The sequence below is a fragment of the Podarcis melisellensis genome (genome assembly GCF_964234715.1).
Source record: "Podarcis melisellensis genome assembly, chromosome: 1".
Classification (NCBI taxonomy): Eukaryota; Metazoa; Chordata; class Lepidosauria; order Squamata; family Lacertidae; genus Podarcis; species Podarcis melisellensis.
In genome coordinates, this window is record NC_138528.1 from 91,727,770 (window position 1) to 91,752,058 (window position 24,289).

At 41.8% G+C, this 24,289-nt stretch overlaps 1 protein-coding gene across 23 annotated transcripts in view; it reads left to right on the plus strand.

Annotated features, from left to right (window-relative positions):
* KALRN (kalirin RhoGEF kinase) overlaps positions 1-24,289 on the plus strand; it is a 483,631-nt gene that overhangs the window by 404,140 nt on the left and 55,202 nt on the right. For 3 of the 23 annotated variants that reach the window (XM_081924436.1, XM_081924437.1, XM_081924438.1), the window contains exon 1: positions 4,831-5,017. The exons of 15 other annotated variants lie outside the window; for them this stretch is intronic. In XM_081924436.1, the coding sequence (XP_081780562.1) occupies positions 4,930-5,017 (88 nt within the window). In that variant the 5' untranslated portion in view covers positions 4,831-4,929. Of the gene's footprint in view, positions 1-4,830; positions 5,018-18,064; positions 18,442-24,289 lie in introns of those variants that run through there. 5 more of the 23 variants (XM_081924439.1, XM_081924440.1, XM_081924442.1 and 2 more) reach the window with 3 other exon arrangements.

A 24,289-nucleotide genomic window follows, 5' to 3' on the forward strand; every position in this document is an offset into this window, starting at 1 on the left:
GCTGGTTGAGAATAGAGGAAGCTGAAATCCAACAACATCTGAAAAGCCACAGGTTCCTTGCCCCTGACATAGTGTCCAGTGTCCAGAAAATCCTGTTTGCACTTCATAGCTCAGAGCAAGCCCTGAAAGCAAGAGCCAGGGTTTGTTTTTGTTTGTCTAAATTTGTATCTTTGCATATAAATTAGCATATGCAATTTTTATGCAGTTTAATAATATGGGGCTGTAATCTACCAATGCACCTGGTAAAAAGTGCTATATATAGTGCACCAGAAAGTCCAGGACTGATGGGCTACTTGGTTATTATTTGGGTCCTTAGTCAGTCACATCAATATCAAGAGTTAAAAGTCTAAAACTCTGTAATACTGATATTATTAATATGTGAGTGTCCACTTCTCTGTAGATTACAGTGGCAGCCACAAAGCTTAAGCTAGCAGTTACAATTTTCCATAAGAAGAAACGTATGTTCTTTTTGATATGGAATGCAGGTGTACAAGATTCTCAAACTTCTGATCCAAACCTACATTGGTGCTCTAAAAAACTGGTGTTTGTAGAGTATTTAGATAGAAGTAGTGTGACACAGGCTCTCCCGGTCCTTTCATGGTTATATAGACAAGGGAGAGGAGAGTAACTTGTTGAAAATTTGCTCTTAATCATCCATTATTCTTTGCAGTATGTTTAATGTTGTGTCAGAAAATGCTGGATTTTTCAATCCTCATTTACAGTCAACCCGTATCCCAACATTGTAGTCATAATTACCCGAAACCCCACTCTTACCTCTTGATACTTGTGTCATCACACAAGACTCAAAAATAACGCAGTGGTTTTCCCTGCCCTGAAGTACTACAGCAGCATGTCTGTTTCAAAATTAAAACAGCAGGTTTGGTTAGATTGCTCTTCCAGTAACTAGTTTATTTTCCAGAAACTGTGGGTCTGAAGTTTAATATAGCATGAACCTGCCTGCTTTAGGGTTTGCTTCTTCCTCCATAATTTGAGGAATCAAGTGATCATTGGAATGTTTCCACAGGCCAAAAAAAATACATTTAGCTTTATTGAAAATGTTGCTTACTCTCAAAGAAACCATTTTGCCTCTCCTTTATGTTCCCGCTGGTATTCATGGCACCTGTATACTTCCTCAAAAGCTGACAATGGTCCATTATGCCTCTCTTTTGCCTTAGCTGTGGAGAAACAAGGCTGGTGGGAAATTTGCATTTGGTTAGTTGAATAAATATTTTGCTAAGGCAGATATTTTATTGCAACTTTCCATTGGAAACCTCAGTATTTTCATCATCTTCTTTGAGTGGAACAGATGGCACGTTATTTGTCACAACCTGTCTTGCTCAGATGGAAGCAAGTCACAACTGATTTCAATACAGGCATGAGACAGAACCATAAAGGACAGCTTTGTTCTATGATTATTGTTGGGATAGAAATGCCCTCTAGGTGGCTTAGAAGGACATCACGTTTTGTCAAAGAGCTGAAATAGCTCCTGAGAGATTCGGATGTGGAGGGTTTGCAGAAAGGTGGTGTGCTGTAAAGTCAAAAGAACACTCTAGCATTACCAGCTCTCTTCCCACTGTCAGAGCTTTAAAACCTATGAAAAGGCCAAATTCAAAATATTAAGCCATCCCCATCACATAATCTCCATGCTAACAAAACTTTCACCTGCTCAATTATGCCAATGCTACTTCTGTTAAAGACATAGGAGCCCTACCAGGTCGGGTGGGTGTGCATTGTGTGTATTTCTAACATACACTGAAGCAATGAGTTCCAGTTGTTGATAAGCAAATGTAAAGGATTTCACATTGTTTACAAACACAAATCAATAATTGTCTGTTGCAATAAGTGGTGATTTAATCCTTCGTTTTCTCATTCTGTTGTGCTTCTGTGTTCCACCAATAAATCTCCAGCCTTCAAAACCACCAGAGAAAACTATTGTACACATGGGTCATCTAGGCCAACCCTCTGCAATGCAGGAATCTTTTACTCAATGTGGGGCTTGAACCCATGACCCTGAGATTAAGAGTCTCATGCTCTACCAACTACTTGCATGTGCTGGAGACAACCTGCAGGACACTTAAGGAGTGGGTGCTAACTAGACAGCAACTGCTATGTTTATGGGACGGAAACTATGCTTTGCTCCCCAACTTGGAGTCCATCCATCCTGAGCTTCATTTCACACAGTTAAATCCTAATACTTCAACTGTTCCAGGTTCAGTTTTAAAGAACTATGTAGCTGCTCTCCAGTCAGCATCTATCAAGGTGTTCCCCTGCCATTTTATTGTTCAAATTTATGTGTAAGCAGTGAAAAAAAACCTATTTTTATTTTTACTATCAGCTTGGAAACATCTCTATAAAATCCCAGATGCATCAGGCATGCATGTTAAATGTTGTTGATTGGTGGGTTTCCATGTGCTGGGTACACTGGATAAGAAACGTTGCCTCCCATTCCCTGTTCCTGGGATTTTAACAACAGGCGGAGAGGCTCAATTAAACAGGTGGAACTTCTCTCATCACATTATTTCCATGGCAGTAAAAGCCTTCACCTGCCTAATTTCTCATTACTAGGCTGCTGTTAAAGGCACAAGAGCAGGGCCAGTCAAAGAAGCTGCCAGCCCTAATATAATACCACTATTTATTAAGAACATTCCAAAGGAATTTATAGTTCAGAAGCATCACACCATACTAGACTAAGAAAAACAAACAGCTCTCTGTGGTATTCTTCAAATAGATAAAATAGCTACCTTGAAGAACAAACAAGGAAGGGAGTGGCAAGGAGTCACAGTGAAGGCTGGGTTTCCCTGCTAAAACATCAAGCCTGACATTGCTTAAAGATGTCACTCGCACACCCTTTTGGACTCTGGTACTGTACACAAACCACTGCTGAAAGTATTGAGTCATGAACCTACTTATTAGTGCCACTGAAGTTGATTCATTATTCCTGAGAACTGAATTATGACATATAACATCCTCAGTAGCAAACTATTGTTCTGAAATTGGAAGCAAGAACACTAGGGTTATATAAATACTGAAACACAACATCAGAAGCTTACTCAGACATGTGTAGCTCACTTCAGAATGGTTACATTACCTTTTTTATTATTGGCAGCCCTTCTGCATTGACAGGCAGAAATACAACAGGTGAAGTTTTCCTCAGCCTTGCATTTCATGCATGAACATTTTCACCTGCTGAATTTCTGGTTATTATGCAGCAATAATTAGGCATGTTGCTTCTTTTTCCTGATTAAAATTCTTGTTTTAGCAGCTGCACCATGGCATATTGAAATTTAGCAGATGCAGTTTTCCCTGTTATAGTCTATCTGTGCTGGTGAGCTGTGTCAGTTGAATTACTTCCTATAAGGCAGCCACCTTATGTGACTGTAAATCAAATAAAAACCTATATTAGCTACACTTGCACACGTTTGTTTTAAAATAAGCCTTCTGTTTTATCTCTTGCAACATTCCCAAGTGATGCATTCTAAACTCAATGTTTATCTTAATATATATGCTATAAGTAGCCTTGGGGTAAGTGGCTCCTGAAGGCAAGGACTGTGCTTTGGAGAGGAGTCAGCATGTGATTCACAAACAGCTGATACAACCAGGGCTGCCAATTTTCTTAGTGACCCTGCCATTCTGCCTTTAAAATAAGCAGGAATGGGGAACCTGTGGTCCAATAGGTCTTGCTGATTACAACTCCCATCATACCAGATAACTGGAAGAAGAAGAAGAAGAAGAGTTTGGATTTCATATCCCGCCTTTCACTCCCCTTCAGGAGTCTCAAAGCAGCTAACATTCTCCTTTCCCTTCCTCCCCCACAACAAACACTCTGTGAGGTGAGTGGGGCTGAGAGACTTCAGAGAAGTGTGACTGGCCCAAGGTCACCCAGCAGCTGCATGTGGAGGAGCAGAGGCGTGAACCCGGTTCCCCAGATTACGAGACTACCGCTCTTAACCACTACACCATACTGGCCATTTTGGCTGATGGGTATTGGAGTCCAACAGCCCCATAAACTGTAGGAAAGGGGAAACTTCGTTCATCACTGCATCTGAAAGCTGGGGAAAAGCTTAACCTGTTGGATATCTCCTTCTTTGCTAATTGTTCAACCAATCCCAGTAACGGCCCTGCCCTCAAGTTTGATTGGCTGCAGCTTCAAGCCCTAAAAAGTTTCATTTAAAAAATAAAATGGCACACACAGCCAGATTCTGGCTAGTTAGCAACTCTGCACAGGAGCCAGCTGAGAAAACAGGCAGCGCCAGAACCAAGAAGCTGCAAGTTGGTTACCCGCTGTTTCTCCGTCCACACCACCGGCAAGCTGTAACCAGAATTCGCAATAACAGCTGATTGATCGACCGGGATCCCTCCAAAAATAAAAGAGCCGTCACTGAGAAGAAGCGGGCAGGAAACCTGTGGATTTTCCCCACCCGCTTTCGCGGACGGGAAAAAAAAAATCTATCTTTAGAGAGCTAATTGCAGTATACCACAGATGTGATGGTCGCAGACATAGGGGTTTTTGTTATTTAAAGTTGGCGCAATCGAAAGTGACATACTGCCTACTTCATTGTTTGCAACGTCTACCCCAAGGACAGGTTGTCATTTGTTTTCCGAGCAGACGGAAGAAGTCCTTGTGCAATGTTTTGGCTACAGAGGAGAGCGTCGCGATTCGTAGTAGGTGCGTTTCTCGCTCCCTCCCTCCTCCGCTCTCGTCCGCGTTGCATAATCGTGTTCCGAGCCAGTCTTGCAGGCAAGAGTAGATAAGCACCAGCTGGGGGTTGGCCCTGCCCCTGTCTCCAGAGAGCTCCTCCCTCTGCTCGCCTCTTTTTCCGAAGGTAGTTTTCTTTCTTACTCTGCGGTGAGATACTTTTGGTGTGAGTGTGCTGCGCTCAGCTGGTGGATTCCGCGGAGCCTGGTTGCCATGAGTACCCCCGAGGCAGAATGAAGGGTGGGAGGCACGCTTATACCAGCACGCCTTGCCTGGGCTGGCTCCTCGCCAAGTGTTGCTGCTGTTTCCCAACGTGCAGAGGTTGGTAGCCGGCTACTAAACTGGATGTGCTTCTCGTTTGAACATTGGAGCTCTGGGAGGAAGAGGGTAGGCTGTTCAAATCCAAAACTAAATGTTTGCTACTCCTAACTCTGGGGATATTAAACTTGAAATGAGTAACCCTGGCTTTGCTATATGGCTGGTGTTTGAAGGGTGCTCAAGAGTTTTCCCTAAGGGGGCTAGGAAGAAGCTGTACTGTATATAGAAACTGCCATAAAAATAGCATGTTGATGTGAAGTTTATGTTTCTTAATCTGCACTCTTCCCAAGTGGTATATGTGTGTGGGTTCTAGTTGCTGCTGGCTTGTCACTCAACTCCGTATCTCTGTTTGCACATATCCTCAGATGTCTTCTGCCAGGAGACAGAGAGACTTCTTTCTAGGTTTCTGTCCAGCATATGCTGCTGGTTAAGGAAGTGCAAACAGAGACCACAACTTTGAGAGCTATAATTCTTGTCTACATGCCCATGCACTCTATATGTTCATTTGACCTTAGGGCTGTAGCCCTCTGTGCATTTGGTGATGAGTAAACCCCATCCATTTCAGTGGAGTATGCTTCTGTGTAAAGATAGGATAGGCCCAGAAAGACTGTTTGATACTAATAAACTAACAAATGTAATGATTGAATGAACCAGGGCTGTATTTTAGAACCAACTCTGAGATAAAAAGTGTGTGTGCTGGAGGGTGGAGCAGAGTTCATAGTTTTTCTGCAGACAACTTTGTGACCTTGCTTTGCCGATAAGAGCAAACTGTTGCTGAAGGAGTTGTGAGAAAGAACTACAGTATTTCTGAAAGCATTTATTCCCCTCCCATTAGGGTTTTTTTTTCCAGATTGCAGATTCAAAATACTTTGGTAAACGCTGTGTATAAATAAACGAAATTCCAAACCTCTCTTTCTGCTGACTTTGGACAAAATATAATAGGAGTGGGGGTTCTTAATTTTCTCTCTGTGTTCCTGCAAAAGACAATAGTGACTTCAGTCTGCATTTAAAACGATTCATCAGAATTGGGTGGGATGACAAGGTGTTAACTACATTATGTAGTTTGTATAATTCCTGACTTGGTTTTCTATAGCAAGAAGGTATATAATCAATGGTCATAAGTGCTTGTTGTAAACAATGATAATTGGTATTTGTATTGTACTTAATAGGTTTGGCCTCTGTGAGAAAGGCCATTATTTTCTATTTTACAGATGAACAAATGAGATTGAAAAGGAGAGTGCATTTGCTCAGTCCAGCAGAAAAGCTTTTTGGACAAAAAGCTTCTGTGCACAGATTGCTTTCTGGATTCCAGGCAGGCAGGGGAAAAGGAGACAGTTTCTAGAACTGCCTGTGCAGTGTTCTTAGGGCTACACAACTCCTATCACCCATTGGGGGGAAACTCAGTTCTCACCTCTGCCTCTCAGCTGAAAAATGCTCTTTTGCCAATGTGTGTGCATGGTTTTCCATGTGTGAGGATCTCTTGGCGGTTGCAAGCAGGTCCATAACAATGACCCTAAAATAAAGCCCATTTACCTATGCAAGATAAGGTGGATGTTTCACCTTGCCTGATGGTTATGGAAATCATTCTTGGGTTCCTTATCTCTCTCATAGAATCCCATTGAGTTGGTTCCTCCCCAACATTGTTTTCTCTAATTATGGGACCACTTCCCTAGGAGGCCTTAGACACTGTTGCTTAGCCTTATCCACTGCCCATCAGCAATTTGAGCCTATAAAACTAGCCTGTTCTACAGAACTGTACAGACAATATATATTAATGCTTTGTTATTACTCACACTTGAGGAATTTTCTTCATGGGTCTCATGCATTTGCTAGGGAACTGCATAGCCACAAATTTTATAACCATCCATGGGTGCTTTTTTCACCCAGTATATGCATGTAGTTTGAGAAACATTTAGAAAGGCAGAAATCTCCTTCAACAGACTTAATAAGCCATATTCACTCTTTAATTTTCAAAGTCTGCTTCACTTTATTTTTAAAGTACCTTAGATATTTGATTTTCTCACATAAAAAGATTGAGAAGTTAAACTTCAAAAATATGTGCCAGTTGCTTTGGTTTCATCTAAGTGCTCATATATTTTCATGCCCCAGGAATAATTTTGCTTCCTCTAGCTGTGATTAAAAAGTGGTGACTTTCCAGAAACTGACTTCTGTTCTGTCAGAATCTGGCTTCTGTTCTGTGGTCATACGGTTCTGCTATTTGCATTTCACCCCCAGTTGTAGCAGGCAGTAACCATTCTGTTGCATTCTTTACAAGAAATGCTAAGCAACAAGATATGCCCTCTTTTGCCACCATAGCAATGCAAATTCAAAATCCAGTGTAAACTTTCATTGTTACAACAGTTGTACAGCATTGTTTTATAAAGTGTAGGTGGTGGTTGTGGACATGCAAAAAGGCTCAGATGGACAGAGTTCAGCATGGTATCTTAGTCGTTGCTTTGTGGGTTCCTTTCAAAGATCTCAGTGAGTGAAGTTTTTTATTGTGAGAAATAAACTGGACCTTTTTGCATAGCTGCAGTTCAGTATAACAGTAGGGAAATCTCTAGTGTTCTTGCTACCTAATCAGAACATTAGGTAGAGCATGAGACTGTTAATCTTGGTCGTGGGTTCAAGCCCCCTGGGTCAAAGTTTTCTGCATTGCAGCGGGCTAGAATAGATGACCCTCATGGTTCCTTCCAACTCTACAATTATATGATTTCGTGATTCTAGGTTCTGGTTGTAATATTCCTTTGGGAGTTGGAGAAACACTTGCTGTGCAGAATATAGGAGTTTAACAAAGAATATCTGGTGGTATGGATGACATAAATATGGGCTTTAAAAAATTCTCCACATTCTGCTGCTCTTGCTCAGGAGGAGAAATGTCCCAAAGATAATGCCCCAATGTGGACCCTAGAAAGTCAGGTCTGTCTTCCTGACTTTAAATTAGTCCATATAAATGTTGTTGGACTTCCATTGGTAATCCAAGGTCTGGGTCATACAGTTCTCTCAAGTATCAAGTTTGGATCTTTACATCCAGAGGACCCATTACAGGGACAGGCACATAATTTTATGACATAAGGTGACCTGAAAACAAATGACAGAGAACACTTTCCCTACTTTGGCTTGCTGTTGAACCTTTAAACCCAATAAATGTTACAATTATCACTTCCCTATGAAAGACAGCTCCCAGTTGTTGCTTTTTGGTTTAGTGATACTAGGTTGGTGCTCGCATTCTGGTTCCCGACCAGTAAGAAATGCACAATTTTTTCTCAGTAATGTGTATGCACTTATACAAAGAGAGGCACATATGCCCTATCTGCACTGTACATTTAAAGTAGTTTTATACCACTTTAAACAGTCATGGCTCTCCCCAAAGAATCCTGGGAAGTGTAGTTCGTTAAGGGTGCTGAGACTTGTTAGTGCAACCCATTTTCCCCTCACAGAGCTGTGATTCCCTGAGTTCCCTGGGAAGAGGGATTACTTGTTAAACTACTCTGGGAACTGTAGCACTTTGAGGAGGATGCGGTCTCCTAAGAATTCTTAGCGTCCTTAACAAATTACACTTCTCAGAATTCTTTGGCGGAAGCCATGACTGTTTAAACTAAGCTTTAAATATAGTGCAGATGGGGCCATAGACATTTCAAAGGTACTCTTTGGTGAACATGCAAATGGAGTTAAAGTCATAGGTGCTCCCGTGTGTCTATCTCTAAAGAATTGTACAGTGGTGCCTCAGGTTACAAATACTTCGGGTTACAAACTCCACTAACCTGGAAGTAGTACCTTGGGTTCATCATTATCATCGACTTTTATTGCACTAGCCATTCAGAAAAATAACAAAAGAAAAACAGCAATAACCATAAAAATCATCGGGCACCACACATACAATATAAACCAAGGTCACAACTACTAATATTGATTGTTGCATAAAATAGAATAGCAGAAGATTCTCAAGTAAAATGTGCCAAATTAAATATCCAAATAGTACCTCGGGTTGAGAACTTTGCCCCAGGCTGAGAACGGAAATTGCATAGCAGCGGTGCGGTGGCAACAGGAGGCCCCATTAGCAAAAGCGCGCCTCAGGTTAAGAATGGTTTCAGGTTAAGAACTGACCTCCAGAATGAATTAAGTTTGTAACAGAGGTACCACTGTATTTGAGACTTTTTAAAAGCCTGTGCAGTTTGCTTTCTGCATTACTTTCCCATGTCCTTGTACCTTGAAAATGTAAGTTGAGATAAGTAGAGCTAAGCTATGGCTTAAGTGTTTCCTGCTCTGTAGAAGGTCATTAGCAAGGAAAATCTAAATCGGACTAGAGAAAATGTGAAACCAATTTTTTCCAAGAGGGGAAACTTGGCTTTGGATTTCTGCTGAAGCTTGGGCTCATTGATACTTGACTTCCTACTTAGGCTGCTAGTACCTTCCAAACCAAAAAAATGAGCCCACAAGATTCAGGCAAGGCTACTTGAATGTATGGGTTTCAAATATTAGAACAGTGCCTCACCAGAAATAGAAATGTATTCAGTCTGGAATGACGTTTTGGTATGTACCTATTATGTGGAACACCATCTATTTTTGCTGGCCACACACAGATAAATTCTCTGAGATCATACTCTATCCCTCTACCTCTCAATTCATTTCAGAGTCAAGCAGAAGATACTTATGGTGCAACCTGTGATGGGATCTTCTGACATCCTTGTTTTTCTTTGTTTAAGCTGATATGTGGGGCTCTCAAATTGGCCAAAATAGCAATTTCTAAATTGCCTTCAGATGAAATGGTTGCTGACTCCACCAATGAGTCAGATAGAGATAGATTTTTCTTTTACAACATCAAAACAAGAAGTGTTGAGTACAACTGAAAATTACAACAAAACTCTAGCTTACTTTTAATGTAAAGACAGCACTCCCCTTATGGATGCATTGTATCATAAGGATATCTCTGGTTGTAGCTTTGAACTTCTGACTTTACATTTTATAGACCTAGGTATCTTCATGTGAAGGAGATAGGAATGGGGAGGAATGGGGAGGGTAATGCCCCCCCCCCCGATAGCTAGTGCTTTCATGGTATCTAGAACGCAAACTGGTCATGTTTGTTTGCGTTTCCTATGTGGCAACAAAGGGTGCAGGCCTGTGATTCTGGACCTGACTGTTTTCACCTTTTCTACATCAGGAGCAGCCTATGAGAAACTGGTAAAAACCTACCCTTAATTGCAAATAACTATTTGTGGGTTACATGCATTGTTAGCCTTTGGAGCCTGTGAAATTAAAACAGTAAGAGAGGTGTAACCTCTCATAGGAGGTTACAAACAGAAAGACATTGAAAACATTCTTTTGAGCACTGGTTTTATACACACACACACACACACTGAAGAATAAAAAAGAAAAAAGGGAAAGAAGGGAAAGGGAAAGGAATTGATACATTCCATAATTCTATTCCTTCGACTTCCCATCCATCTTCCCATTGTTCCCTAAGGCTTCCCATTCCTACTGCATATTCTATTTTTTCTAACTATTTAAACATTCAAATTCTTCTTGTTATGAACTTTTAACTGCTGAGCTTACTTTTTAGGTAGTCTACAAATCTTGTGGCTCAGGGGGAAGGCTAATCATTATTGTTAGCTGATTGTTTTTGATAGTGGGTTAGTGTTGGTTGAATAGTTTTGGTACTTTAAAAAACAATTTGTTGTAGTTTTATATTTTTATCCTTTTCCTGTAAGGCACTTTGAAACTCCATCATCACTGATATCTACTTGTTGCAGGTTTACTTCTCTTCACAATGTCAGTGCCAAGGCAGCCATTCTTCACTGTAGCTCTCTGGGCAACCCACCTGTCTAAAGAAACCAATCAACTGCTACCATTTCTGTGTCTTCTCTTTAGTAGTTTTGCTGCCAAATTGGGCTCTGTATATCATCTCCCTATCTGCTATCATTTAACTACCCTAACATGCAGTTCAACGCATAGAATATTTGTACCTCTATAAAAACCTCCACTAGCAGGATCTTTTGATTGTCAGAAAAATTCTGGTATAGTGGCACTGTTTTAAAATTTGATGCTTTTCCTTTAAGGCTGTGTGCTGACCTTTGAACATACAACGTTGTCTTGATAAGAAATGAGAGAGATAGACCTTGACTCTTGGGCCCACTGTATCTCTAAGAGTCATTCTGCTTTTAGACTTGCTTTATAAAGCATGTATCTTTTTATTATTTTAATAAACCTTATAGATTATAATAATGCAACGGCTCTGAGGTATTTTGAATAGATATTACTTCATGTGTAAATGACTTCTATTGATCCCCAGACAGACAAGCATTGTTCATCTTGTCATCACATTTTTTCCTCTGTGTGTTCTGCCCCCGCCCCCCAATTATACTAATTTGAATGTCTTTTTTAACCTTGCTATTGGGTATTAATACTTGAATATTTTTTGTGTCAATAAAGCCTCTTTTAAGATATCTAATTCTGAAGAAACTCAATGTTTTTATGCTGTTTTGTAAAACAGTGGTCACAAGAATGGAAGAACCAAAAAGAGAAAAATGTGGATAAATTATTATGGGGGAAATGGGGATAAGGAACTGGTGGCCAGAGTTCCTCTCTAGAAATCACATGCTATATAAAATAATTATCTGTTTGTTTCAGTGCATAAACAAGCCATGGAGGAAAGAGCAGGTATTTATTGATGTCAGCAGATTCATGACCATAAATACCTGCTCTTTCCTCCAAGGCGTTCAAGGTGGTACATATCCTTCTATGTCATTGTATTTTCATAGCAGTCCTGTTAGGACAGCTCCCCTTTTCCAGGGGGCTGCGTTGCGGGAGGGGTTCCGGGACCCCCCAGTTACCCGGCAGTGGGTGAAGGGATGCTGCCCACATCAGTGGGACGCCCAGCCGCGTCATGCCCCCCCAGCTGACCAATTGGGTTAGCTGGAGGCGTGGCCACCTGCCATTTAAACAGTGGCGCGACTTCGGGGCAGCCTCCATTCATCTCCTTTTGTCGGATCTCCCAGCCCTCTTTTCTTGCATTGCATGACTATGGCTTGCTATGACTAATGTCGGTCACCTGGTTGTCGGAGCCAGGTAGGAATTTTTCCACTTGGGAAATCGGCACCAGCCATTTAGTTTTCGCCTACCTAGTAGCAATCATCACAACTTTAAGATTAGGCATTGGGTAAGCCTTGTCATGGGAGGGGCAGTTGTTGCCTCAGGCCTGCCCTTCCACGTTAAGGGTATCCCGTTAAAGGGATCCAGGGGTGTAGTTCCTGTCCGAAGCCTGGTGTGGGCTAGGGCCATGCCAAGACCCCATCAGTGACCCTGGAAGTGCTCTTAATTGATGTATATCATAGAGCTCCCCCTATCAGTGGTTGACCTTTTTAGACTTCCTGCAGGAGTCAGGATATAGTCTTGCTTCACCCAATTGCCTAAGCCAAACTGCTCACATATGTAACCAATAAAGATGTGGCTTATTTATCCCATTAACCCAACATATGCATGTCTCTGTGTTTATTTCTGGGGGAACTGCGGGGCCCGGGGCCTCACCACGCAAATAGGTTAGGCTGGGAGATGGTAACTGTCCTGCTGTACTCAGTGAGATTTTAACCTCCCAGACCTAGTCTAATACTCTAATCTGGGGATGAGAAATCTGTGGCCCTCCAAATGTAGCCCCAGTCAGAATGGAGAGTGGTCAGGGATGATAGATCGTAGATAGCGATAGTAGACAAAGTTGTATTTTAGCCAGGTTTGAGCTGTAATCTTTACTAAATCACAATGGATTTGTAAGTTCATTAATAATAGCAAGTAATAAATACCAACTGGAAATACAATATTAGGCAAGCTAAATAAAACCACTCTTTAGGGCAGTGTTTTTCAAACTTAAATTAATTGCATATTCCTTTTGAGCATTCATTTCTACTGGCATACCCTTTCCCAGGTGAAGATAATTTGTGGGTAGTCCTAATATTACTATTTTATTTATGATAAAGTAAAACAAAAAAACTGCCATGTCCCATTGAAATATTTTCACATACCCCTGGAGGTATGCATACGATACATTTGGAAACACTGCTCCAGGGCATCAGAAAATTTTGCAATGCAAACTGGAAAAAATCCTAAACCTGGCAAGTCTAGATTCCCCTTCACCTTTCCCTGGCATTTTCCTTTGCTCTTCAGGCATGTTGGGAAATGCATGAATTGCACAGTAGCAATTGCACCCTTCCTAAAAACTGCTGAAGTGAATGAACAATTTACTTAAATCAACTGATCATTTAAAGTGATCAGATACTTAATATTTGTCATCATAGTAATATAATTTCCAAGCTATAAATGTGGAAGCTGAGGTGGTAACATTTACTGGGTTGCCCAGTTCATGGCTAAGTTGAAAATTTGGACATAACATGCCAACTGGTTAAATGACAATTGGTTCTTTGCAATATTTTCCTTTAATGTTTAGGAAGGGTGTCCTGATGGATTTGTGCAGTTCATCAGATTAAATTTAAGAAGAAAAGGGGTCAATGAACATGATTATTTGCAATGTGCTGCTCAGTGCAAAGTACAATACTGATAAGGTACCACAGTGCTGTGTTATTTAAACAAGCTATGAAAGCTCAAAAAGTTTGAGTAGGAGAAAGTTCTGAGCTATGTTGGCGACCGAAGCCTGTGGGAAAGTGTGTGAAATGCATTAGCAGCTTAAGATACCTAAGCAATAGACTTTTAGTGGCCAGTACAAAGGGAAAGTGAATTTAGTTCAGGAAATCTAAGATTTGGATCTACAGTGGTACCTCGGGTTACATACGCTTCAGGTTACATATGCTTCAGGTTACAGACTCCGCTAACCCAGAAATAGTACCTCGGGTTAAGAACCTTGCTTCAGGATGAGAACAGAAATCATGCAGCTGCGGCGCAGCGGCAGCAGGAGGCCCCATTAGCTAAAGTGGTGCTTCAGGTTAAGAACAGTTTCAGGTTAAGAACGGACCTCCGGAACGAATTAAGTTCTTAACCCGAGGTACCACTGTATCAGTAAATTGCAGAACCTTGCATAACGTGTTTGTTCCTAAACCACAGGGTCTGACACACAAGAGGAAAAACTTGGAGGGCATTGTATATAAGGAGAAACTTAGGGTTATAGGTAGGGTACAGAATTCCTCCAAACTCTGATGCTAAGGGCAGTCTATATTATGCTGTTGAGCAGCTTTAACGTGTCATTGGGCAGCCATGAAATGAACCAAGCTAAATATTTCTTCAAGTCCCTAGATTTTTGTCCCACTTGCTTTTTTGAGGTATGGTTCTAAGGTGGTGAATGTGTCTAGGCAACACCACTGCAGATGGGGAAGCTTTTATGATTGAGTGCTCATCCCTTTTTTAAAAAATCCTGTTCATAAACAATAGACAAGGTGGGGAGAAATGTAGGCTAGAATGCTTTCCCCGAGATGCCAGTTTTCTATGCCAGTGGAAGAACACTGAAATCATGTGAGCCCCCACATGTGCCCAGACACAGACCTATCATCTCAGTGAGAACTAGGCTTTAGCCTGTCCCGAATCACAGGTTTTCCAGATGGAATTGTAGTGGTGTCTTTAATCAGAAGAGGCATAATAAGTACCCTCCAAGAGATCTGGGATCAACACACAGCCTTAACTATAATAATATCTTAGTTTTGTCCTTCCTGGAAACTGTGCATGCAGTTTTCTAATTGATGCCCAGGGCTTCCCACAGCTGCCCAAGGCGAAGGCATGCCACATAATCTGTGCACTGCTCTCAGCAGTGGAGCACTGCAGGTGATTGTGGGAGAGGGGTGAGAGCAAATAATAAGCAATTCTAGCATAACCGTGCCAGGGTTGAAAGGACTGTAGTGATTCACTTACTGCAATAAATACACAAAATAACTTGTATAATTTGTTCTATTTCTGTAAATGCATCTCTTAAGCAACTGTTGCCATAGCAGCCCTGTAAAATGACCAAGATATGCCATTTAGAAACAACCCCCCTCTCTGTGTGATTAATTAATTAATTGGATTTATATCCCATGCTTCCTCCTGAAGGGAGCCCAGGGCAGAAAACTCATCAGTGATACGATACAGTTAAAAATAAAATAAAAACACATTTAAAAGCACGTAAAAACAATAAACTTGGTAAAACATCAAATTTAAAAGCAGATGTAACCAAATCACATGTCTGTATAGGTTGCTGAAACAGGCAGGAACAGCATAATAAAGATGCCTGTCTGGCCTCAATAGGCAGGGAGTTCCAGAGCATAGGAAGTGCCACACTGAAGGAAAGACTCCTCACAAGTGCAGAGCAAACATTGTGTGTGCAAGTTCCACAGACTGAAGTGATCAAGAAGGCACATGTGTGTTAAGTGATCCCTTAAGTCAGGCATCCCCAAACTCTGCCCTCCAGACATTTCAGGACTACAGCTTCCACCATCCCTGACCACTGGTCCTGTTAGCTAGGGATGATGGGAGTTGTAGTCCCAAAACATCTGGAGGGCTGAGTTTGGTGATGCCTGCCTTAAATAAACTGGTCCTAAGTCATTAAAGGATTTATACACTAATGGTAACAGCATAAACTTTTGTGACTGAATGCAACTTAGGTTACTGGCTAGCAGCCTACCTGTTCTTAAGCTTCAAAGGCCCACTGGCAGTTAGAACGAGGTTTGCCACTTGTTCCTTAAATTTGAATGAAAAGTTCCCTATTCTGAGCATTATTTGTGTGATGCAAAAACCTAATATATAGGTTATGAGCACAATATATTCTAATGAGGTGCTGTTAATAGTGTTCTGTCACACATAATACGTCGCTTTCTTGCAGTCTTGCTCACAACAGGCTTTATTTGGGACCTCTAGTTACAGCCATAGTTACGTCACATACAAGAAGCTATTGTGAATGAAGGCTGTTGCTCAAGGGTTTCTGAGAACTGATCTGTCAAATACCAGAGAATAGCAATGCTAGGAGTGCCAGATGTGTGTGTCTGTGTGTTAAGGAAGTGGTCAAATACTGACAAGAAAATTAATATATTTCTGATTCAGATTCCTTCCTGCACTGGTATGATTTGCACCACAGTATTATCCTACGAGGAAATGTCAGGGAACTGAAGGATTCACATTTTAGTTTTCCAGTTGAACCATAAAGCAGAGAATATAAATGTGTGTTCAAATTGGCTCTTTTGAAATTCTGCATAGCAAGGGAAAGATGGTGGAGATTAAGATAGTTGAACAAGTTCCTCAGGTTTCCTTGTGCTTCCTGAATGATAGCTATGAGGAAGCAACTGGAATTACTCAGATGCGTGGTCTGGTGAAACCCTGTCTTACCAACCAATAGTAGGCATTGTGATGCTTTTATAGGAGGAAAACCACATGCTACAGGTAGTTCTGCAGTCCTTTGGGGGGTTTTCTTTTTGCAAAATGTAGTTCTTTCCTTTGTCAGGTGAGTATAGTTACAGGATGTGTAGCACTAAGAATGGGTTGACATGGGAAAGAATAGCATAAAAAGTCTTTAAAAGAGGCATACTTTTATGTCTGCTGTAGAGAACCTCCAGCCTTCTCTCTCCAGCCCGATAGGACTCTTCCCTAGACCACTGGCTTTGCTCCGTGCCCTCCTTAAGTGCTTTTCTCTGGCTGAACTGTGATAAATGTCTCTTGTTTGTCTGGATAGAAAAGGGTGGGTGTATATGTGGAAATCACTGTGTAGAGTGATAGCGTCAAATATTGTCATGGTATTCTTATGGAGTGGAGCCAAGACTCCATCCTTTAGCTTGTTCTTGTGGTCACTTTCATTTTCCTTGTGATGTTTCGTTTTGGCGTGTTCATCAATAAATAGTCTCTTGTTCTGGGTCTGCAAAAGTGAATAACCCTGCCTTATATTAAGTAAGAATTTAGCACTCTTCTCTTTTGCCTACTGTACAACAGTAGGTGTCCTGCCCATTTTCCCTGTCCACTTTTGTTCCTGACCCTGCCCAACATACATATGTGGCTCCTGTAGGGTTCCTTACGAGGGAATATGGCCCTCAGATTGAAAAAGCTTCCCCACACTTGCTTTATGGACAGTTTGCAGTAAGGCAAACTGATAAAATGTAGTTAATGTTATAGGTCATTGATGTTAAACCAGGTGTAGGCAACCTTTTTATTATTTTGAGTGTCCTTGACTTTGAAAAGTGGTGCAAAGAAGCATGTAAAAGTAAGGAAGGAAAATAAGTCTTGTAAAGAAGCAAAGTTTCACAAATAACTCCCAGCTGAGAAAACAATGGGTTACCAAAAAAACAACAACACACGAGATCAAATGAGATTCACCATTAGAAGTTTTGTTTATTTTATTTATAGGAGTATCGTTAAACTGCCAATTGATTCAGAAAATAATGTGGCAATTTACAATAAACTTAACCTGTGCAGGGTTGTTTTTTCTTTTTAAACTTGCCTTAGTGATCTGTGCGTTTGAGAAGTAGGACGCTAAAAAGCACAAAGTTGGTTACCTTCTGAATCAAAGAGAGATTAACTGGGCCCCTTTCACACCCTGGTTACAAGAAGGGTGTGTTTGTGTTTTCTGTCTTCCTCTTGGTGCCAGTATAAACCTCAAGTATGCATATTTAATTCACAAGCCAACAATTGCAAGCTGAATATTGGTGTACGCTATCCATTTTTTACTGTAGCAGTTTTTGTGCACTTTGTCAAAATTGTACGTTCTTTGGAATGAAACGTAAGGGTTAATACACAAATCTTCTTGCTTCAGTGCACGTAGAAGGTTATTTGCTAATTAAGTCTTGGCATCTGATAGACAAAAAGAAATGATTTAATTTGGGCGAGCCTATGAATAGATATTAAATATTACATATAACAAGAAATTGAGGAAACCTCTTTAACTGGTTTCTTTAAGACAGTTGAATAATCACAGGTGGATGTTATTGCACCAGTTGGTGCAATAATATCATCATTGTAGAGCATCCTGAAGTTAAAAGTATCTCTTTGAGTTCTGCTAAGTCTTCCTCAAACTAAAGACTCCTACCACATGCAGACCCAGATGGCTTGAACAACAGCCTCTTTTCTCTCTCCCCTTTGTGTTTTTTTTTTACCATATAGCCTGATGAAGAGTTCATGGGAACTCGAAAAAGTGTGTGCGCACGTGACTTTTGGGTTGATTTGTTGGACTACTTTTTAGAAGGCCCTGCACACATGGATTTAGCACATCCACTGGCTCTGCCCCACGCCCTGTGAATCTTCAGTAAGGAACTATGGCTGGGGGCAACTGTAACTTCGGAACCCGAACATTATCACACCACTCTGCTTCCCAATTGGTCCAGAGAGAAAGTGCTACCAGCAGAGGGGCTTCACTGATTAGAAGACTGACTTTGTATTGTAATGGTATTTTCAACACATAGCAGCTTTGGAGTCCAAGCTGCTGATTTGAAAATAATCTTAAGTGTACTTTCTAAATAAATAGGTTTGTATAGATTTAATTCATTGTACACAGAGTTTCGAAATAATTTAAAATCACCTTATCTTTTTTGTTAAAATGATAGCATTTTAACCACTGTACCAAATAACTGATTTTCTACTCTGATTTTAAAAGGCAATAAATGTTAGAGGTACATGCGGAACTGACTTTATCCATAATGAATGTTCTCAGGAATCTAATCAGAGGAGGTTAGCATAGGGTTACCAGATGTCCCCGTTTCCCAGGGACAGTCCCTGGACAAATTCCATCCCCAGAATGTCCCCGGATTTCATCTAATGCCCCCGGGAAACGCAGCAGCAGGAGTTTCAGCAGCCCGGAGCATTTGCCTCTGGCTGGCTTCAGGAGCTGCGTGGAAGTCCCCATATGATGGTGGCGCAGGGGCTCTAAGTTGCAGCTTCCGGGCTGCCTCCACCTTCCCTGACCCCAGCAACTAAGCTGCGAAGGAAGGCTTCATGCTGTCTATCGGAGCAGCCTCCTAACTCCTACTTGTGTGCAAGCAGGAGTGGGGTGGGGATCTCTCAGCTGTGAAGGGAGGCTTCACGTTGCCTATCAAAGTTTGCGTGCAAGCAGGAGGGGGAAGGGATCTCTTAGTTAGGCAACAGGAAGCCTCCCTTCCCAGCTGAGGAATCCCCACCCCCTCCTTCTTGCAGGCAAGTAGGAATGGGATTGGAGCTGCTCTGATGGGAAGGGAGGCATCACACTGCTTAACTGAGAGATCCCTGCCCCCTCCTGTTTGCACAGAAGTAGGAGTTGGGATTGGGGCTGCTCCATAGACCCGTGCAAAACCTCCCTTCCCAGCTGAGGGATCGCCATCCCCCCTGCTTGCACGCAAGTAGGAATGGGATTGGGGCTGCTCCGATGGGAAGGGAGGCATCGTGCTGCCCAAGCCTCACCGCCACTGCTCTTGGCCTTCCTCCGCCTTCCATGCCTGACCCACCACACACTGCTTCCTCACCACCACCACCGAAGAACCAACAACTCAGGGGCTACCCAGGCTCACGGAGAAAGGAGATAGAAGCCTCGGAGGAAGGGGAAACGTGGCGGTTGAGGTCAAGGCGGCAGCCGCCCCTCTGCCACCGCCACCGCTGCAGTATCAACATCCTAGAAGTGTAGTTTGTTTGTTTATTTATTTATTTATTTAAAGTGTGCCTGGATTCATTGGAAAAAATCTGGTAGCCTTAGGTTAGCAGGCAAGGCAGTCAGCATTTATTCAAGGGAGCCATGGGAGGGCAGGCCACCCAAAAATTTGGGGCAGGGGGCCGAGCCTGCCTCAAAATTTTCAAGGAGAGGGCTGAGCCCCCTCAGCATTCTTCAGTCACAGTGGGGCCCATTGGATATTCCTGCAGCTGCAGCAGGCCCTGGCGGATGCTCCCAAGTTCCTGGCAGGCCTTTTTAAGGCTGTGGTGGACCATGGCAGGCCTCCCCATGCTGCGGCTGGCCCCATTGGGCCTCCTCCTACCACGTGACATCACATGTGTGTGCTGGGCCCCCTCCAAAGTTGGATAGGACCCAGTGCGTGTTCATCTAACCATTTGTAAGAAAGGAGAGTTCTCTCTTGGTTTCTTCATTGAGCAGTAGGGCAATTTCTAGGGCAGTGCATATATGAACATAATATATGTGTGTGAATTGCTTACAAATAGCATCTCTATTAGTTGTCAATGTTAAATTATTTTATTTAGATTTAATTGGTTACCACTCTTTCTACATTGTTTGAGAGGGGTGATTAAGTGGAAAATTGGCTCATCTTGCAATCTGAGAATTATATCTCTACCGGGTGGGAGGATCAAGTTTTAGTAAGACTGGTGACTAAAGGCAATAGCTAGGTTCCGAAGGGCTTGTTTCAGTGCCATGGAACTTTATTTGTCAGGGTGGTGGTCTATCAGTTGCCTACTACGTGATGTGATAGGTGATTTAATGAAACTTAGTTTTGTGCGTGTGCTGTACAAAATGCTTTCATGCTACCTGGAATAAAGCCACTGTTACTTTTTTCCTTGAAACCTTCTTTTAGACATTTTTGAGCCCAGCTCACTTCTATGTGTTGCTATTAAATATTGCATACTGTTTAGCCCATAACCCTGGGCCAAGTTATGTTATATTGGAGGAAGAAAAAAAGAGGCAGTTGTAAGTCCCATCAATAATATTGCCCATCAACGGATGGATCAAAAGGTCAAATGACCATACTTTGTTCATTGGTAGATAATATCCAGTAAGAGGTGACTTGAATCAGGTCTAACTCTTTAACCCAGGCTTCTCAACCTGGTACCCTCCAAAACTAGTTGAACTCTTAATTTCCATTAGCCCCTGCCAATATGGACAACAGTCAGAAATGATGGAGCTAGGAGTCCTGTAACTGGAGGGGCAGGCACCAGGTTGAGGAAGACTCCTTTCAGTCACCTGTGCAGGTATGCATAGAACTCATACTTAAGTGCTATATTTTGTTGAGACTTTCTATAAACTTCTACAGCACTCATTTCATGTCGTAGACACTATACATAGAAATAGCAGTCCTAATGCTGTCGGTGTTTTCCTCATAAGAAGGAAAACTGCTTGAACCATTTGACCAGACCCATTTTCACATCTCTTGGAGAATATCGGGAAAATATTCACCCTGGAAAACTGCATACAAAAGTTGCATTGTTGAGACTTCAGTGTAATATTTTTTTTTTTTATAATCATAATCTGTTCCTTTCAGCAGACAGGTTGGTGCTTGCAGCACCTATTCTATTCTTTCTCTGCTTCTCCCCACCCCCCCCCACCCCTGCACATGCCGAATCCTTGATGCAGAGACATGAACCTGCTTGTTTTCACTTTCTCAAACTAAGCAGGCATTCTATAGATCTTGCTTTTTATATGAGAATGTATTGCTGTGCCTCATATTTTGTTCAGAATTATAAGAGTTTTCAATAAAATGTGTATCCAACTATAATTCAACTTTGTCTTCGATTTCTTTCAATCCTGTTGGAGTTGGAGAAAAATGTAGCAGTTTCAGTGGCTCAATTAATCAATGCCAGTTTTATTTCCTTCTGAAAATCCCTTGTTGATACAGTGATGTTTTATGTTGGGGGGAGAGAGTATCATCCCCACCCATTTTCCGAATAATTCAGAGTAGCAGTTGTTGTAATGTAGCTATAATACACATGTTTTCCAAGCAGCTGTCAGTTCAACACAAGCTCCATTGTTTCACAGAGCATCAGAGAGCATCTTCATTTGCTGGCTTTCAAATTCAGCTGTGAAGGTCCTTTCCAGTTCATCTGTTAATGAAACAAATTACTTATTGGAACAGATTACATCATCCAAGGCCAGCACCATCCTATACAAAGTGAGTCAAAAAGTGCCTAAGCATTCTTCTAACAGAGCCCACTCTGATCACACTGGTATGGTTGGTAAACTACTCACAAATCGTCAGTGGGAGAAATTTATAAGCAGAAAGTCCTGCAGTAGCATGTGTGTGGATGCTAAACAAGAGTTTTTGTTAAGCTAGTGTGGCTATATAGCTACAGAGCTTTAAAAGGGAATTTTCCGTGTTCTAAAAAAAAATCCCTGTTCTTAAAAAAAGAAATCATTTCACCAAAGTTCTAAAAACAATAACATCGTTTCAGCAAACTCTAAAAACAATAAAATCACCCTACTGGGCTTAATTGTGTCGTTGAAGGCTTCTGTCAGCCACTTTCAAAGTAGTGGCAGGCTTTTAGATGCCTACTGCATTGTTTTTTTGTTATCTGAAATCATCCAGAGTTGACCCAGAAAGGGCAGGAACAAATTAATACTTTTAAATAGCTGACTGACCATGTTGACTTCAATACACCTTTGTCACACAACTTGGGGATGATAATTTATATTCAGAGGATGAAAGGAATAGAGAAGGTTGCTGTGAGTCATAATTTCAAGGCACTCGGCCAAATTCCTGGAACAGCCTCCCTTCTCTCAAGCTGCAAATCAAGTAGGCAGGAGCAGCTAGTTATACCTGTAGCTTCCCCAGTTCCCCAAATCCCATCCTTTCCTTGCAGAAGTGGAAAAGCTGTCTGGTTAATGGTCCATGACTTGTGTTCTTTCAAGAGGATTTCTGTAGGGATCAATGAAACAAGTTAATTTTCCTGCTTGGTTGACTTGAACAACTACATGAAGCAGAAAAGACTCTATAGACACCAGTTTGTTAAGAACAGAAGTCAACAGAGTTCACGAAGAAAATTGTTTTCATACTCGTATGCTATTAAATAATTGCCTGCCACCTGATTGTTTGCTATGCCTTCCACCTGTAATTATGTTGGTTGGCTCACAGTCTTGCTAGCTGTCAGTTGTGACCATTTGCAAATGATTAACCATGCTGCTGTTCTTAAAAGTTTCTCTGTGTAGAATACCTGGGTTCAAATCTCCACTCAGTCATGGAAGGTGTCTGAGCGACCTTGGGCAAACCAAACTTTCTCAGCCAAAGCTACCAGAGAGCTTTTGTTGTGAGGGCTAACAAAAATGTAAACTGTCTTGATCTCTCTGAAGTAAGAATGGGATAAAATGTACCGTAATAAATAAACTAAAATAAATTAGCTGGCATCTGCTGGGCATGAGAAATAGTTTGTTTATTTTTGTTGGTTTGTTTTTAAAAGGCCAAACTGATCCGATTCTATGAAATTCAAAACCACATGTTCTCCCTGGCCACCTTTACTCAGCATATGAGGAGCTACTGGTGCTGGCCTAGGCTATGGCAAGAGGCAAGAGAGGTGGTTTTATATGAGTCAGTGTTCAGTCAGGAAACATGTCAGAATGATCAGTGACTTCATGCAGAAAGCATGGATAGGTTCTTCTAAGGGTGGATTCCTCTCTTACACTTACACCCTAAAAGTAAACGAATGGGGTTTTAAGACTGATGTGCTCCTCCCAGTTTAATTCAGGGGTAGGTCAATGTGCCTTTGCTGTCAGAAGTTTGGAAAAAGCTTTCTAAATAGACATTTCCATTTTTTGAAGACAGCAATCTTAAAAGGCTATCCAGTTCCTACTGGTTTTGTGTCCTGACAAACTACTCCTTTTTTTGGTTGAAGGTAAAGGTACCCCTGACCGTTAGGTCCAGTCGTGAACGACTCTGGGGTTGCACGCTCATCTCGCTTTACTGGCTGAGGGAGCTGGCGTTTGTCCGCAGACAGCTTCCAGGTCATGTGGCCAGCATGAAACACTGTTTACCTTCCTGCTGGAGCAGTACCTATTTATCTACTTGCACTTGACGTGCTTTTGAACTGCTAGGTGGGCAGGAGCTGGGACCGAACAATGGGCGCTCACCCCGTCGCGGGGATTCGAACTGCCAACCTTTCGATCAGCAAGCTCTAGGCTCTGTAGTTTAGACCACAGCGCTATCCGTGTCCTTTCCTTTTTTGGTAGCAGTAATCTATTTCTTTGGTAGTGGTAACTTCCTTAAATTCACACAGCTCAGATTTTACCATGGAAGCTTAAGTAAATAATATACAGTGGTAGCTCGGGTTAAGTACTTAATTAGTTCTGGAGGTCCATTCTTAACCTGAAACTGTTCTTAACCTGAAGCACCACTTTAGCTAATGGGGCCTACTGCTGCTGTCGTGCAGCCGGAGCACAATTTCTGTTCTCATCCTGAAGCAAAGTTCTTAACCCAAGGTAATTTTTCTGGGTTAGCGGAGTCTGTAACCTGAAGCGTATGTAACCTGAAGCGTATGTAACCCGAGGTACCACTGCACTGTGTAGATTCTAATGTTGATTTCATGAAGACCCAGGTAACTACTGACCAGTCAGTTTGATGTTGATACTAGGAAAGGTCCTAGAACAGATAATTAAGCACTTGGTCTGTGAGCACTTAGAAAAGGATGCTGTGATTACTAAGACCCACCCAG